This window comes from Salmo trutta, unplaced genomic scaffold (genome assembly GCF_901001165.1).
Source record: "Salmo trutta unplaced genomic scaffold, fSalTru1.1, whole genome shotgun sequence".
NCBI lineage: Eukaryota > Metazoa > Chordata > Actinopteri > Salmoniformes > Salmonidae > Salmo > Salmo trutta.
In genome coordinates this window covers 289,726-305,444 of record NW_021822711.1, presented here as the reverse complement: position 1 = coordinate 305,444, position 15,719 = coordinate 289,726, and the positions used below count along the sequence as shown (strand labels likewise).

General features: G+C 43.2%; 1 protein-coding gene across 2 annotated transcripts in view; it reads left to right on the top strand.

Moving 5' to 3' along the window:
• The window catches only part of LOC115183965 (NK-tumor recognition protein), a gene marked incomplete at its 5' end in the record, with an annotated part of 68,958 nt that overhangs the window by 16,265 nt on the left and 36,974 nt on the right, over nt 1–15,719 (top strand). For both annotated transcript variants that reach the window (XM_029744951.1, XM_029744950.1), the window contains 2 exon segments: nt 5,646–5,753; nt 8,587–8,631. In XM_029744951.1, the coding sequence (XP_029600811.1) occupies nt 5,646–5,753; nt 8,587–8,631 (153 nt within the window).

Genomic DNA, 15,719 nt, shown 5'->3' with positions numbered 1-15,719 from the left:
GAACGTTGCACCGTCATAGGATGACACCTTACCAACAAGTCTGATTGTCAAATTTATGCCCTGCTAGTGCTGCCCCGGTCAACTGTAAGTGCTGTTATTGTGAAGCAAAAGCGTCTAGGAGTAACAACGGCTCAGCTGCGAAGTGGTAGGCCACACAAGCTCGGACCGCTGAGTGCTGAAGCGCGTAGTGTGTAAAAACTCTGCCCTTGATTGCAACACTCACAACCGAGTTCCAAATTGCCTCTTGAAGCAACGTCAGCACTAGAACTGTTCTTTGAGGGCTTCATGAAATGGGTTTCCATGGCCGAGCTGCCACACACAAGCCTCAGATCACCATGAGCGATGCCAAACGTCGGCTGGAGGAGTGGTGTAAAGCTCGCTGCCTTTGGGCTCTGAAACAGTGGGAACGCATTCTCTGGAGTGAATCACGCTTCACCATCTGGCAGTCCGACGGACGAATCTGGGTTTGATGGATGCCAGTGGAACGCTACCTGCCCCAATGCATCGTGCCAACTGTAAAGTTTGGTGGAGGAGGAATAGTGGTCTGGGCTGTTGTTCATGGTTCGGGCTAGGCCCCTTAGTTCCAGTGAAGGGAAATCTTAATGCTACAGCATACAATGACATGCTAGATTCTGTGTTTCCAACTTCGTGGAAACAGTGCCCCCGTGCATAAAGCGAGAGGTATAACTTCACAAGCCCTGAATAAACTAGTGTGTTTGAAATGCGGTGTATTTGACCTTTTAATTGTACAACATCGCTTATTTAGAGAACAGTGTACACTACCGTTAAAAAGTTTGGAGTCACTTAGAAATGTTCTTGTTTGTTAGTTAAAGAAAAGCATATTTTATTTGTCCATTACAATGACATCAATGACATCAAATCAAAGTTTATTTGTCACGTGCGCCGAATACAACAGGTGTATTTCACCTTACAGTGAAATGCTTACTTACAGGCTCTAACCAATAGTGTAAAACAGGTATTAGGTGAACAATAGGTAGGTAAAGAAATAAAAAGACAGTGAAAAATAACAGTAGTGAGGCTATATACAGACACCAGTTAGTTGGGCTGATTTGAGGTAGTATGTAGATATGGTTAAAGTGACTATGCATATATTATAAACAGAGTAGCAGCAGCGTAAAAGAGGGGTTTGGGGGGGGGGCACACCATGCAAATAGTCTGGGTAGCCATTTGATTACCTGTTCAGGAGTCTTATGGCTTGGGGGTAAAAACGGATGAGAAGCCTTTTTGTCCTAGACTTGGCACTCCGGTACCGCTTGCCATGCGGTAGTAGAGAGCACAGTCTATGACTGGGGTGGCTGGGGTCCTTGACAATTTTTATGGCCTTCCTCTGACACCGCCTGGTGTAGAGGTCTTGGATGGCAGGCAGCTTAGCCCCAGTGATGTACTGGGCTGTACGCACTACCCTCTGCAGTGCCTTGCGGTCGGAGGCCGAGCAGTTGCCATACCAGGCAGTGGATACAACTGGTCAGGATGCATTCGATAGTGCAGCTGATCAGAAATGCAGTGTAGACATTGTTAATGTTGTAAATGACTATTGTAGCTGGAAATGGCTGATTTTTAATGGAATATCTACGTAGGCGTACAGAGGCCCGTTATCAGCAACCATCACTCCTGTGTTCCAATGGCATGTTGTTAGCTAATCCAAGTTTATAATTTTACAAGGCAGTTTGCACTGTTCTGTGAAGAGAGTAGTACACAGCGCTGTTCGAGCTCTAGGGTTTCTTGGCAATTTCTCGCATGGAATAGCCTTCATTTCTCAGAAGAATAGACTGACTTTTTTTAACTCAAAACATCGGCGGCGGAGGAGAGGCACTCGAGGCGGTCTGCTAGTTTGACTTAGGAGGCGTGCCCACCACCCACTGCTTCAGAGTATATTACTCGCTAATGTTCAGTCTTTGGATAACAAAGTTGATGAGCTTAGAGGAAGGATTTCTTTCCGGAGAGATATCGGGGCCAGTAACATACTTTGTTTCACGGAAACATGGCTCTCTCGGGATACTTTGTCGGTAAAGCCAGCAGGATTCTCAGTACATCGCGCAGACAGGAATAAATATCTCCGGGAAGCAGAAGGACGGAGGGGTGTGTCATGATTAACGACTCATGGTGTAATTTCTAGGAACATACAGGAACTCAAGTCATTTTGTTCACCCGACCTAGAATACCTCACAATTCAATGCCGACCATATTATCTCCCAAGAGAATTCTCCTCCGTCATTGCCACGGCCGTTTACATCCCACCTCAAGCCGATACCTCGACGTCCATCAAAGAACATCACTGGACTCTATGCAAACTGGAAACCACATATCCCAAGGCTGCATTTATTGTAGCTGGGGATTTTAACAAAGCAAATCTGAGTACTAAGCTGCCGAAGTTCTATCAGCATATCGACTACTACTCACACTGCTAAGACTCTCGACCACTGCTATTCAAACTTACGGAATGCTTACACGGCCCTCCCCTGCCCTCCTTTCGGCAAATCTGACCATGAATCCATCTTGCTCCTCCCTTCCTATAGGCAGAAACTTAAACAGGAAGTACTCGTGCTTCAAACTATTCAACGCTGGTCTGACCAATTGCAATCCATGCTTCAGGATTTTAGCAGGGACCCCAGACAATCACGGACTACAAAAGGAAAACCAACCATGTCGCCGAGACTGACGTCTTGCTTCCGGACATATGTATATACTGTATTCTACTATTCTCCAATATCCTAGTCACTTTGTTTACATATCTGCATTACTCATCTCATATGTATATACTGTATTCTATACTATTCTACGGTATCTTAGTCCGTTCTGCTCTGACATCGCTCGTCAATATGTATGTTGTCTTAACTCATTCCTACTTAGATTTGTGTGTGTTGGGTATATATTGTGTAATTTGTTAGATATTACTGCACTGTTGGAGCTAGAAACAAGCATTTCACTACACCTGCAATAACATCTGCTAATCACATGTATGTGACCAATGAAATTTGATTTGATAGTGTGAGAAACAATTTTGGTTTATTTCGTTAGTGTGCAATCTGCAAAACAACGTTTACGAAAAATTATCTGCATTAACAGAAATTAATGTCACCAAATGACCGGGATTAAAGGTAAATTGCCTGTTTTACAAACGATGGCTACCTCATGGGCATTCATGAAATGCATTGTGGGCCGACACTGTATAGCCTAGGCTACTATTCTACTTTGCAGGGATTTGTTTTTTTTCTCATCTAGGGCTGCATATCGGCCAGGAACAGGCCTGATCAGCGTTGATTAGTCTATAAATTAAGAAATGATTTCATATCAAATTATACCATGCCAGGTTGGAGAGGATTGGCACATTGTCCATTTGACCCAACGTTAGCCCTCTATAGAACTCAGAGCCAGAACAACCATGTCGACTGTAGCGTTTCGCTACACCCGCAATAACATTTGCTAATCACGTGTATCGGTTAGAATTGTGGAGAAATTACAATGTTGTTGACCAGGCTTCAGTTTTCTCCTATCACAGCCATTAAACTCCTGTAACTGTTTTAAAGTCACCATTGGCCTCACAGTGAAAATCCGGGAGCGCTTGCCTTCCTCTCCGGCAACTGAGTTAGGAAGGATGCCTGTATCTTTGTAGTGACTGGGTGTATTGATACACCATCCGAAGTGTAATTAATAACTCTACCAATAGGTGCCCTTCTTTGCGAGGAATTGGAAAACCTCCTTGGTCTTTGTTGTTGAATCTGTGTTTGAAATTCACTGCTCGACTGAGGGACCTTACAGATAATTGTGTGTGTGGGGTACTGAGATGCGGTAGTCATTCAAAAATCATGTTAAATACTATTATTGCACACAGTGAGTCCATGCAACTTTATTATGTGACTTGTTAAGCAAATGTTTACTCCTGAACTTATTTAGGCTTGCCATAACAAAGGGGTTGAATACTTATTGACTGAAGACATTTCAGCTTTTAATTTTTTATTAATTTGTGAAACAAAAAATTGACATGGGGTATTGTGTTGTAGGCCAGTGAAACAAAATCACATTTAAATTCAGGCTGTAACACAACAAAATGTGGAAAAAGTCCAGGGTGTGAATCTTTCTGAAGGCACTTTGTGTTGTATAGTTTGTGTTTGGAGGATGTCACGTGAATGTAATAAGGTGCTGGGTCAGGTCATAGGTTAGATTAGTTTAAAGCTAGACTCAGAGAGATGAAGTAGATTCACGAAGTTAACAGTAGTATAGGGTCAATTTCTGCAACAACCAGCAGTGTTAAAGGGTGAGTCTTAACTTCTCTGCTGTTTTGGTCCAGTAGCTACCATGTAACTGCATGAAGCGCACCCATTCACATGTGAAGATATTGTGTGAGAGCAAAGTATTGCGTTCCTCTGCTCAGAAGTTGCTGACGCCTGCCAGATCTTACAAAACCCGGATAGGTATTTTACGTATCAGCTAACCACATCATGGTTGCGTTCCCCTACTCAGACATTGCATGCATCAACCAATGGTTGTGTTCCCCTACTCAGACATTGCATGCATCAACCAATGGTTGCGTTCCCCTACTCAGACATTGCATGCATCAACCAATGGTTGTGTTCCCCTACTCAGACATTGCATGCATCAACCAATGGTTGCGTTCCCCTACTCAGACATTGCATGCATCAACCAATGGTTGCGTTCCCCTACTCAGACATTGCATGCATCAACCAATGGTTGCGTGCATCGTCATTGACTGTGCAGTCGGGCACCAGACTGCTATAGCATATGTTGTGGTTAGCTGATACCTATCCAGACGTTGTAAGATCCAGTTGGCAATGTCTGAGCAGAGGAACATGACCAACATGTTACAGCTGCCTGGTGCCCGACTGCGCAGTCTGACATGGCACTCTACCGTTGCTTGATGTTTGCAACGTCTAAGCAGGGAAACGCGACCAATATGTGCAGTGCTGCTCACGGAAACGCCATCTCGCTGAGTCTACCTTTTAAATTTAATTCAATCTCAATGTGACCCCCCCCCCCCAAGATTGAGGCTTGAAAACCCTATTAGAAAAAAAAACCTTAAACATCATTTTTAAAAAAATTGGGGGGGATTTTGCCCAAAATGGAGAGAGAAAAAACTAACACCTCGTGTAATTCATGATGGTTTTTATTTTAGTTTGTTTTGGAGTCTAAGATAATAGTTAGGGTTTTTAAGATAATAAGGGGAGGGTTTTAAAATTATACTTTTAGTAACAGATTTGTTTATATTTCAGTTTACAAAAAAAAGTAATTGTTTAGTTTTAGTTTAAATTAATAATCTTGATACACACACACATCTCAACTGCTGCTACCAGACTCTTATGATTGCTAAATACTGCACAATTTAAACTTGCCCCCCAATCCCCCTTTCCCCAAAAGGACATGAAGTGTTGGAAGTATAAAATATTGGAGTATAAATTTACTTCCTGTATTATGCTAAAACATTTATTCTATTCTACTGAGCCATTTACTTTATGTTCCTATTCTTATATTTTATTATGTCTTATTGTGGAGAAGGAACCAGCAGTAAGCATTTGGTTGGACGGTGTATACCATGTGTATCCTGTACATGCGACTAGTACAACTTGAAACATATTCATTTAGTTCATTCTGTAACTGTGTTTTTACAGGTGAGAGAGGAACTGGGAAAAGCACAGGGAAAAAGCTGTGTTTTAAAGGCTCCACGTTTCACAGAGTTGTAAAGAACTTCATGATACAGGGAGGAGACTTCACCGAGGGTAAACCTACACAATATATTACATCTTCATAGGGTAAACCTACACAATATATTACATCTTCATAGGGTAAACCTACACAATATATTACATCTTCATAGGGTAAACCTACACAATATATTGTGTAATATACATACAGTACCAGTCAAAAGTTTGGACACATACTCATTCAAGGGTTTTTCTTTATTTGCACTGTTTTCTACGTTGTTGAATAATAGTGAAGACATCAACACTATGAAATAACACATATGGAATCATGTAGTAACCAAAAAAGTGTTCAACAAATCAAAATATATTTGAGATTCTTCAAAGTAGCTACCCTTTGCCTTGATGACAGCTTTGCACACTCTTGGCATTCTTTCAACCAGCTTCATGAGGAATGCTTTCCCAACAGTTCACACATATGCTAGGCACTTGTTGACTGATTTTCCTTCACTCTGCGGTCCAACTCATCCTAAACTATCTCAATTGGGTTGAGGTCGGGTGATTGTGGAGGCCAGGTCATCTGATGCAGCACTCCATCACTCTCCTTCTTGGTCAAATGGCCCTTACACAGCCTGGAGGTGTGATGGGTCATTGTCCTGTTGAAAACGAGTGAAGTCTCACTAAGCCCAAACCAGATGGGATGGTGTATCGCTGCAGAAGGCTGTGGTAGCCATGCTGGTTAAGTGTGCCTTGAATTCAAAATAAATCACCGACAGTGTCACCAGCAAAGCACCCCCACACCATCACACCTCCTCCATGCTTCACGGTGGGAACCACACATGCAGAGATCATCCGTTCACCTGCTCCGCGTCTCACAAAGACACGGCAGTTGGAACCAAAAATCTCACGTTTGGACTCATCAGACCAAAGGACAGATTTACACCAGTCTGTCCAATGCTCGTGTTTCTCGGCCCAAGCAAGTCTGTTGTTCTTATTGGTGTTCTTAAGTAGTGGTTTCTTTGCAGCAATTTGACCATGAAGGCCTGATCAACGCAGTCTCTTCTGAACAGTTGATGTTGAGATGTCTGTTACTTGAACTCTGAAGCATTTATTTGGGCTGGAATCTGAGGTGCAGTTAACTGTAATGAACTTATCCTCTGCAGCAATGGTCCTTTCCTGTGGCAGTCCTCATGAGATCCAGTTTCATCATTGGGCTTGATGGTTTTTGTGACTGCACTTGAAGAAACTTTCAAAGTTCTTGAAATTTTCCGTATTGACTGACATTCATGTCTTAAATTAATGATGGACTGTCGTTTCTCTTTGCTTATTTGAGCTGTTCTTGCCATAATATGGACTTGGTTTTTTACCAAATAGGGCTATCTTCTGTATACCCCCCTACCTTGTCACAACACAGATGATTGGCTGAAACGCATTCAGTTCCACAAATGAACTTTTAAGAAGGCACACCTGTTAATTGAAATGCATTCCAGGTGACTACCTCATGAAGCTGGTTGACATAACACCAAGAGAGTGCAAAGCTGTCATCAATGCCAAAGGATGGCTACTTTGAAGAATCTAAAATATATTTTGATTTGTTTAACACTTTTTTAGGTTACCACATGATTCCATATGTGTTATTTCATAGTTTTGATGTCTTCACTATTATTCTACAATGTAGAAAATTGTGAAAATAAAGAAACCCTTGAATGAGTAGGTGTTGTAAAATTGTTGACCAGTAGTGTGTGTGTGTGTGTGTGTGAAAGAAAAACACTTTTTTTTGTCCATTAAAATAACATCAACTTGATCAGAAATACAGTGTAGACATTGTTAATGTTGTAAATGACTATTGTAGCTGGAAACGGCAGATTTTTAATGGAATATTTACGTAGGCGTACAGAGGCCCATTATCAGCAACCATCACTCCTGTGTTCCAATGGTACGTTGTGTTAGCTAATCTAAGTTTATCATTTTAAAAGGATAAGTGATCATTAGAAACCCATTTTGCAATTATGTTAGCACAGCTGAAAACTGCTGTTCTGATTAAAGAAGCAATAAACCTGTCCTTCTTTAGACAAGTTGAGTATCTGAAACATCAGCATTTGTGGGTTCGATTACTGGCTCAAAATGGCCAGAACAAAGACCATTCTTCTGAAACTCGTCAGTCTGTTCTTGTTCTGAGAAACGAAGGCTATTCCATATGAGAAATTGACAAGAAACTGAAGATCTCATACAACACGCTGTACTACTCCCTTCACAGAACAGTGCAAACTGGCTCTAACCAGAATAGAAAGAGGAGTGGGAGGCCCCGGTGCACAACTGAGCAAGAGGACAAGTACATTAGAGTGTCTAGTTTGAGAAATAGATGCCTCACAAGTCCTCAAATGACAGCTTCATTAAATAGTACCCGCAAAACACCAGTCTCAACATCAACAGTGAAGAGGCGACTCCGGGATGCTGGCCTTCTAGGCAGAGTTCCTCTGTCCAGTGTCTGTGTTATTTTGCCCATCTTAATCTTTTCTTTTTATTGGCCAGTTTGAGATGTGGCTTTTTCTTTGCAACTCTGCCTAGAAGGCCAGCATCCCGGAGTTGCCTCTTCACTGGGAGGAGTGATGGTTGCTGATAATGGGCATCTGTATGCCTATATAGATATTCCATAAAAAATCTGCCGTTTCCAGCTACAATAGTCATTTACAATATTAACAATGTCTACACTGTTTTTCTGATGAATTTGATGTTATTTTAATGAACTTTTTTTTTGCCTTTCTTTAAAAAAAACAAGGACATTTCTAAGTGACCCCAAACTTTTGAATGGTAGTTTATAAATGTGTATCTGATGCCCTAGTGATTTCCATACATTCTTACTGTTCTGTGTCATGTTGGAAGCATTACTGACTGTTTAACGTCCTGGCAGGCAATGGAAGAGGAGGGGAATCCATATATGGAGGCTACTTTGAAGGTAAGGAGTAGGATCTATTAATCTGATATAATACCGTAATGTCCCTTTTTAATTCATATCTAAAAATAATATGCTGCTGTGCACCTCTATCTTAGAGACTACGACTGCATGCCTGTAGTTGCATGGACAGACAGATAGGTAACTGGTGGTGAGCTGCCAGGTTTAAGTTGTGCTGTTAACTCTTTGTTGTACTGCCTTCCATCAAGTCAACGTAGCTAGTAGTGAGCTTTGTGATTCAGCATGGAGACGCTAATCTATTTTCTTTATTTCAAGCTCCAATCTTCCTGCCTAAAATGTTCAACATATTCTTTTATTTATAGAGTGTGGTCTTTTGCAAAATGAGAAGGTAAGAGACTGTCCTCAGCTCAGTAACACAATGTCAACCTGTACCACTCCACCTCCCCCAGCTCAATACAAGATGTCTGCCAAGGTCAGTCAGCCAGCCAGCCAGCCAGTCTGTCAGTCAGTCAGCCAGCTAGCCCAGTGGTTCCCAAACCCACAACGAGGGTCCAGGTGTGTTGCGGGATTTGATGTATACTGTATATATAGATAGTACCAGTCAAAAGTTTGGACACACCTACTCATTCCAGGGTTTTCTTAATTGTACTATTTTCTACAATGTAGAATGATAGTGAAGACATTAAAACTATGAAGTAACACACAGAATCATGTAGTAACCAGAAAGTGTTAAACAAATCAATCTATTTTATATTTGAGATTCTTGAAAGTAGCCACCCTTTGCCTTGATGACGGCTTTGCACACTCTTGGCATTCTCTCAACCAGCTTCTTGAGGTAGTCACCTGGAATGCATTTAAATGAACAGATATGCCTTGTTAAAAGTTAATTTGTGGAATTTCTTTCCTCCTTAATGTGTTTCAGCCAATCAGTGGTGTTGTGACAAGGTAGGGGTGGTATACAGAAGGTGGCCCTATTTGGTAAAAGACCACGTCCATATTATGGCAAGAACAGCTCAAATAAGCAAAGAGAAAACGACAGTCCATCATTAATTTAAGACATGAAGGTCAGTCAATCTGGAAAATTTCAAGAACTTTGAACATTTCTTCAAGTTCAGTTGCAAAAATCATCAAGTGCTATGATGAAACTGGCTCTCATGAGGACTGCCACAGGAAGGAAGACCCAGAGTTACCTCTGCTGCAGAGATGAAAGATGGCGCCGAAGACCATGGCTGACGTTTTACATTCTCCCAACCAATTGTGCAATTCAAATTTTGGGGCATTTTGTGGAACTTATTTTTTAGCTTATTGTGTACATAATGTTGCTGCTACCCTCTCTTATAACCGAATAGAACTTCTGGACATCAGAAAAGCGATTACTCACCACGGACTGGAATAAACTTTTTCCTTTAACGAGTCCGACGAGAAGGATATCCTGCTTTAACTGGAGCAGGCCCAGATCCACGCCTTTTGGGTTCAGAAAAAATGGCGGGAAAGGGGACGCAGATCGCAGATCCTTCTGAGAATCCGGAGACGAGCGAGAACTCCCACTGCCTTCCATTCTTCTTGCTAACGTGCAATCGTTAGAAAATAAAATTGATGACCTAATATTGCGATTATCCTACCAACGGGACATTAAAAACTGCAACATCTTATGTTTCACCGAGACGTGGCTGAACGAAGAAATGGACAATATAGAGCTGGCGGGATTTTCCATGCACCGGCAGAACAGAGACGCTACCTCTAAGACGAGGGGTGGGGGTGTGTATCTTTATGATAAGCTGTAGACCACACTATCTACCAAGAGTTCTCATCTGTATTATTTGTAGCCATCTATTTACCACCACAAAGTGAAGCTGGCACTAAGACCGCTCTCAACCAACTCTATAAGGCCATAAGCAAAGAAGAAAATTCTCATCCAGAAGCGGCGCTCCTAGTGGCCGGGGACTTTAATGCAGGCAAACTTACATCAGTTTTAACAAGTTTTTGGTAAAAAATATCCTAGACCACCTTTACTTCACACACAGAGATGCATACAAAGCTCTCCCCTGCCCTCCATTTGGCAAATCTGACCATCTGACCATAATTCTATCCTCCTGATTCCTGCTTACAAGCAAAAACTAAAGCAGGAAGTACCAGTGACTCGCTCAATATGGAAGTGGTCAGATGACGCGGATGCTAAGCTACAGGACTGTTCTGCTGCACAGACTGGAATATGTTCTGGGATTCATCCAATGATATTGAGGAATACACCACATCTGTCATTGGCTTCAACAATAAGTGCATCGATGATGTCATCCCCACAGTGACTGTACGTACATATCCCAACCAGAAGCCATGGATTACAGGCAACATCCACATCGAGCTAAAGGCTAGAGCTGCCACTTTCAAGGAGAGGGAGGCTAATCCGGACGCTTATAAAAAATCCCGCAAAGCCCTCAGATGAACCATCAAACAAGCAAAGCGTCAATACAGGATTAAGATTGAATCCTACTACACCGGCTCTGACGCTCGTCAGATGTGGCAGGGCTTGAAAACTATTATGGACTACAAAGGGAAACCCAGACGCGAGCTGCCCAGTGACGCGAGCCTACCAGACGAGGTAAAGGCCTTTTATGCTCGCTTCGAGGCAAGCAACACTGAAGCATGCACGAGATCATCAGCTGCTCGTGATGACTGTGTGATAACGCTCTTGGTAGCCGATGTGAACTAAACCTTTAAACAGGTCAACATTCACAAAGCCGCTGGGCCAGACGTATTACAAGGACGTGTACTCAAAGCATGCGAGGACCACTGACATTTTCAATCTCTCCCTGACCGAGTTTGTAATACCTACATTTTTCAAGCAGACCACCATAGTCCCTGTGCCCAAGGAAGCGAAGGTAACCTGCCTAAATGATTACCGCCCTGTGGCACTCACGGTAGCCATGAAGTGCTTTGGAAGGCTTGTCATGGCTCACCTCAACAGCATCCTCCCGGACACCATAGACCCACTCCAATTCGCATACTGCCCCAACAGATCCACAGATGACGCAATCACACTCCACACTGTCTTTTCTCACCTGGACAAAAGGAACACATATGTGAGAATGCTGTTCATTGACTACAGCTCAGCATTCAACACCATAGTGCCCACGAAGCTCATCACTAAGCTAAGGACTCTGGGACTAAACACCTCCCTCTGCAACTGGATCCTGGACTTCCTGACGTGCCACCCCAGATGGTAAGTGTAGGCAACAACATGTTTGCCACGCTAATCCTTAACACTGGGGCCCCTCAAGGGTGTGTATTTAGTCCCCTCCAGTTTGCCCTGTTCACCCACGACTGCGTGGCCAGACACGACTCCAACACCATTAAGTTTGCTGACGACACAACAGTGGTAGGCCTGATCACCGACAATGATGAGACAGCCTATAGGGAGGAGGTCAGAGAACTGGCAGTGTGGTGCCAGGACAACAACCTCTCCCTCAATGTGAGCAAGACAAAGGAGATGATCGTGGACTACAGGAAAAGGCGGGCAAACAGGCCCCCATTAACATCGACGGGGCTGTAGTGGAGCGGGTCGAGAGTTCCTTGGTGGCCACATGACTAACGAAGTATCATGGTTCAAACATACCAAGACAGTCGTGAAGAAGGCACGACAAATCCTATTCCCCCTCAGGAGACTGAAAAGATTTGGCATGGGTCCCCAGATCCTCAATAGGTTCTACAGCTGCACCATCGAGAGCATCCTGACCGGTTGCATCACCGCCTGGTATGGCAACAGCTCGGCATCTGACCGTAAGGCGCTACAGAGGGTAGTGCGAACGGCCCAGTACATCACTTGGGCCAAGCTTCCTGCCATACCGACCTATACAATAGGTGGTGTCAGAGGAAAGCCCATAAAATTGTCAGACTCCAGTCACCCAAGTTATAGACTGTTTTCTCTGCTACCGCACGGCAAGCGGTACCGGACCGCCAAGTCTAGGACCAAAAGGCTCCTCAACAGCTTCCACCCCCAAGCCATTAAACTGCTGAACAATTCATGGGAATCGTCACCGGAAAATTTACATTGACCCCCCCCCCCCCCCCGTACATTGCTGCTACTCGCTGTTTGTTTGTTACCTATGCATAGTCACTTCGCCCCCACCTACATGTACAGATTACCTCAACTAGCCTGTACCCCTGCACACTGACTCGGTACCAGTGCCCCCTGTATATAGCCTCGTTATTCTTATTGTTACTTTTTTTACTGCTTTTTATTTTAGCCTGCTTGGTAAGTATTTTCTTCGTTGAACTGCACTGTTGGTTAAGGGCTTGTAAGTAAGCATTTCACGGTGAAGTCTACACTTGTTGTATTCGGCGCATGTGGCAAATGGTTTTATTTGATAACTCTAATGAACTTAACTGCACCTCAGATTGCAGCCCAAACAATGCTTCACAGAGTTCAAGTAACACACATCTCAACATCAACTGTTCAGGGGAGACAGTGTGAATCAGGCCTTCATGGTCGAATTACTGCAAAGAAACCACTTCTTAAGGACACCAATAAGAAGAAGAGACTTGCTTTTGCCAAGAAACACGAGCAATTGACGTTAGACCAGTGGAAATCTGTCCTTTGGTCTGATGAGTCCAAATTTTAGAATTTTGCTTCGAACCGCCATGTCTTTGTGAGACACAGAGTAGGTGAACGGATGATCCCTGCATGTGTAGTTCCCACCGTGAAGCATGGAGGAGGTGGTGTGATGGTGATTTGCTGGTGACACTGTTTGATTTATTTAGAATTCAAGGCACACTTAACCAGCATGGCTACCACAGCATTCTGCAGCGATACGCCATCCCATCTGGTTTTGGCTTAGTCCCACAATCATTTGTTTTTCAATAGGACAATGACCCAAAACACACCTCCAGACTGTGTAAGGGCTATTTGACCAAGGAGAGTGATGGAGTGCTGCATCAGATGATCTGGCCTCCACAATCACCTGACCTCAACCCAATTGAGATGGTTTGGGATGAGTTGGACCGCAGAGTGAAGGAAAAGAAGCCAACAAGTGCTCAGCATATGTGGGAACTCCTTCAAGACTGTTTGGAAAAGCATTCCTCATGACGCTGGTTGAGAGAATGCCAAGTGTGTGTAAAGCTGTCATCAAGTCAAAGGTTGGCTGCTTTGAAGAATCTCAAATATAAAATGTAACACTTTTTTGGTTACTACATGATTCCGTATGTGTTATCATAGCTCTGATGTCTTCTATTATTCTACAATGTAAAAATAAAGAAAAACCCTTGAATGAGTAGGTGTGTGAACTTTTGACTGGCACTGTGTTTGTGTGTGTGTGTGTGTGTGTGTGTGTGTGTGTGTGTGTGTATATATAAAATCTCCACGTTTGATAAAATTGAGCATTTCACTGTACCTTTTACACCTGCTGTGCACATGACGAATAAACTTTGATTTTATTTGGAAGAAATGTTTATCAATAAACCCCTGTGTTAGGGGTGAGATTTATTGGGAATCAGTGGCGTGCACTGTTGGCGGTTCTCCAAACGGGGGAGCTATAAACATAGCGTTAGTTAACGCTTAGCTAGCGCACAGGCAGCTAACTCTGACGGCAAGAAACATTATCAAAATCCAAACCAAAAATGTGGAGAGACAAATGATTTGGTGGGAAATGTTGGCTCAACCCTGGACCCGGCCCCCAAATGGTATTCCTCAAGTCGGAAATATGACGAGTTATACCTTCATTTTGGCTTGGTGACCTGTGGACCTGAGAACCGCAGGCCCCAAAATGCCTGCTATGTTTGGAAATGCTAGCTAAGGAGTGTGTGAAGCCATCCAAACTGAAAAGGTATCTGTTGTCCAAGCACCAGGAATATGCAGGGAGAGGGAGTCCAAGCACCAGGCATATGCAGGGAGAGGGAGTCCAAGCACCAGGCATATGCAGGGAGAGGGAGTCCAAGCACCAGGAATATGCAGGGAGAGGAAGTAATGCCATCAAGGTTGGGGTAGTGAGCAGCAGTCTGTTCACTGTGCTGTGTGGGGAGATGAGATCAAACACCAGCACCTCCTTCTCCACTCCGAGGTCAGGTGACTATCACGGGTCAAGTGGTTTACCTTGCTGCGCGAGGAAGTATGCAAATTCTTGGTTGACTCCAGGTCCTCGCTCCACCTCTCAGACAGCAAGTGGTACGCAAAGCTACCTGGCTGTTACCTTCAGGCACCTCAACGACCTTAATGATGGCACCTTATCCAGCCTCACATTCAAGGATGAAATATTTGCCTTTCAAGGCCAGTTCAAGCTGTGGCGGACCTGAGTTGAGAGAGATGTGAGACATGTTTCTGTCATTGACCAACCTGGTGATCAAAGATGGTGTGCATCCACCTAAATTCGCTCATCGGGAAGTTTGAGGACTACTTTCCTGATGTACCAGATGAGGAGTGTGACTGAACCCATTCAACAGTCATGCTGGGAGAGGAGGAGCTGTTGATTGCACCCTCTGCCGACAGAGATCTGCAGCTAAAACTCTAGCAGGACACAAAGGCCTTCAAAGATAATGTGCATCCACCTAAATTGGTAGGGGCTGTTGTTCATGGTTCTGGCTAGGCCCCTTAGTTCCAGTGAAGGGAAACCTTAACGCTACACCATACAATGACATTCTAGATGATTCTGTGCTTCCAACTTTGGAAACAGTTTGGGGAAGGCACTTTTTAATATTGAACCTGCTTTAAAAAATATATAAATCGATACTATAGCAAAAATTACAATAAGTCTATATCAATGATGATGTATATTGATACTAGATCAATAATTACTATAGGCCTATCAATGATAATGTACACTACCAGTCAAAAGTTTTAGTACACCTACTCATTCAAGGGTTTTTCTTTATTTTTACTATTTTCTTAATTGTAGAATAATTGTGAAGACATCAACACTATGAAATAACACACATGGAATCATGTAGTCACCAAAAAAGTGTTAAACAAATCAAAATATATTTGAAATTCTTCAATGTAGCCACCCTTTGCTTTGACAACTTTGCACACTCTTGGTATTCTCTCAACCAGCTTCACCTGGAATGCTTTTCCTTCACTCTGCTGTCCAACTCATCCCAAACCATCTCAATTGGGTTGAGGTCGGGTGATTGTGGAGGCCAGG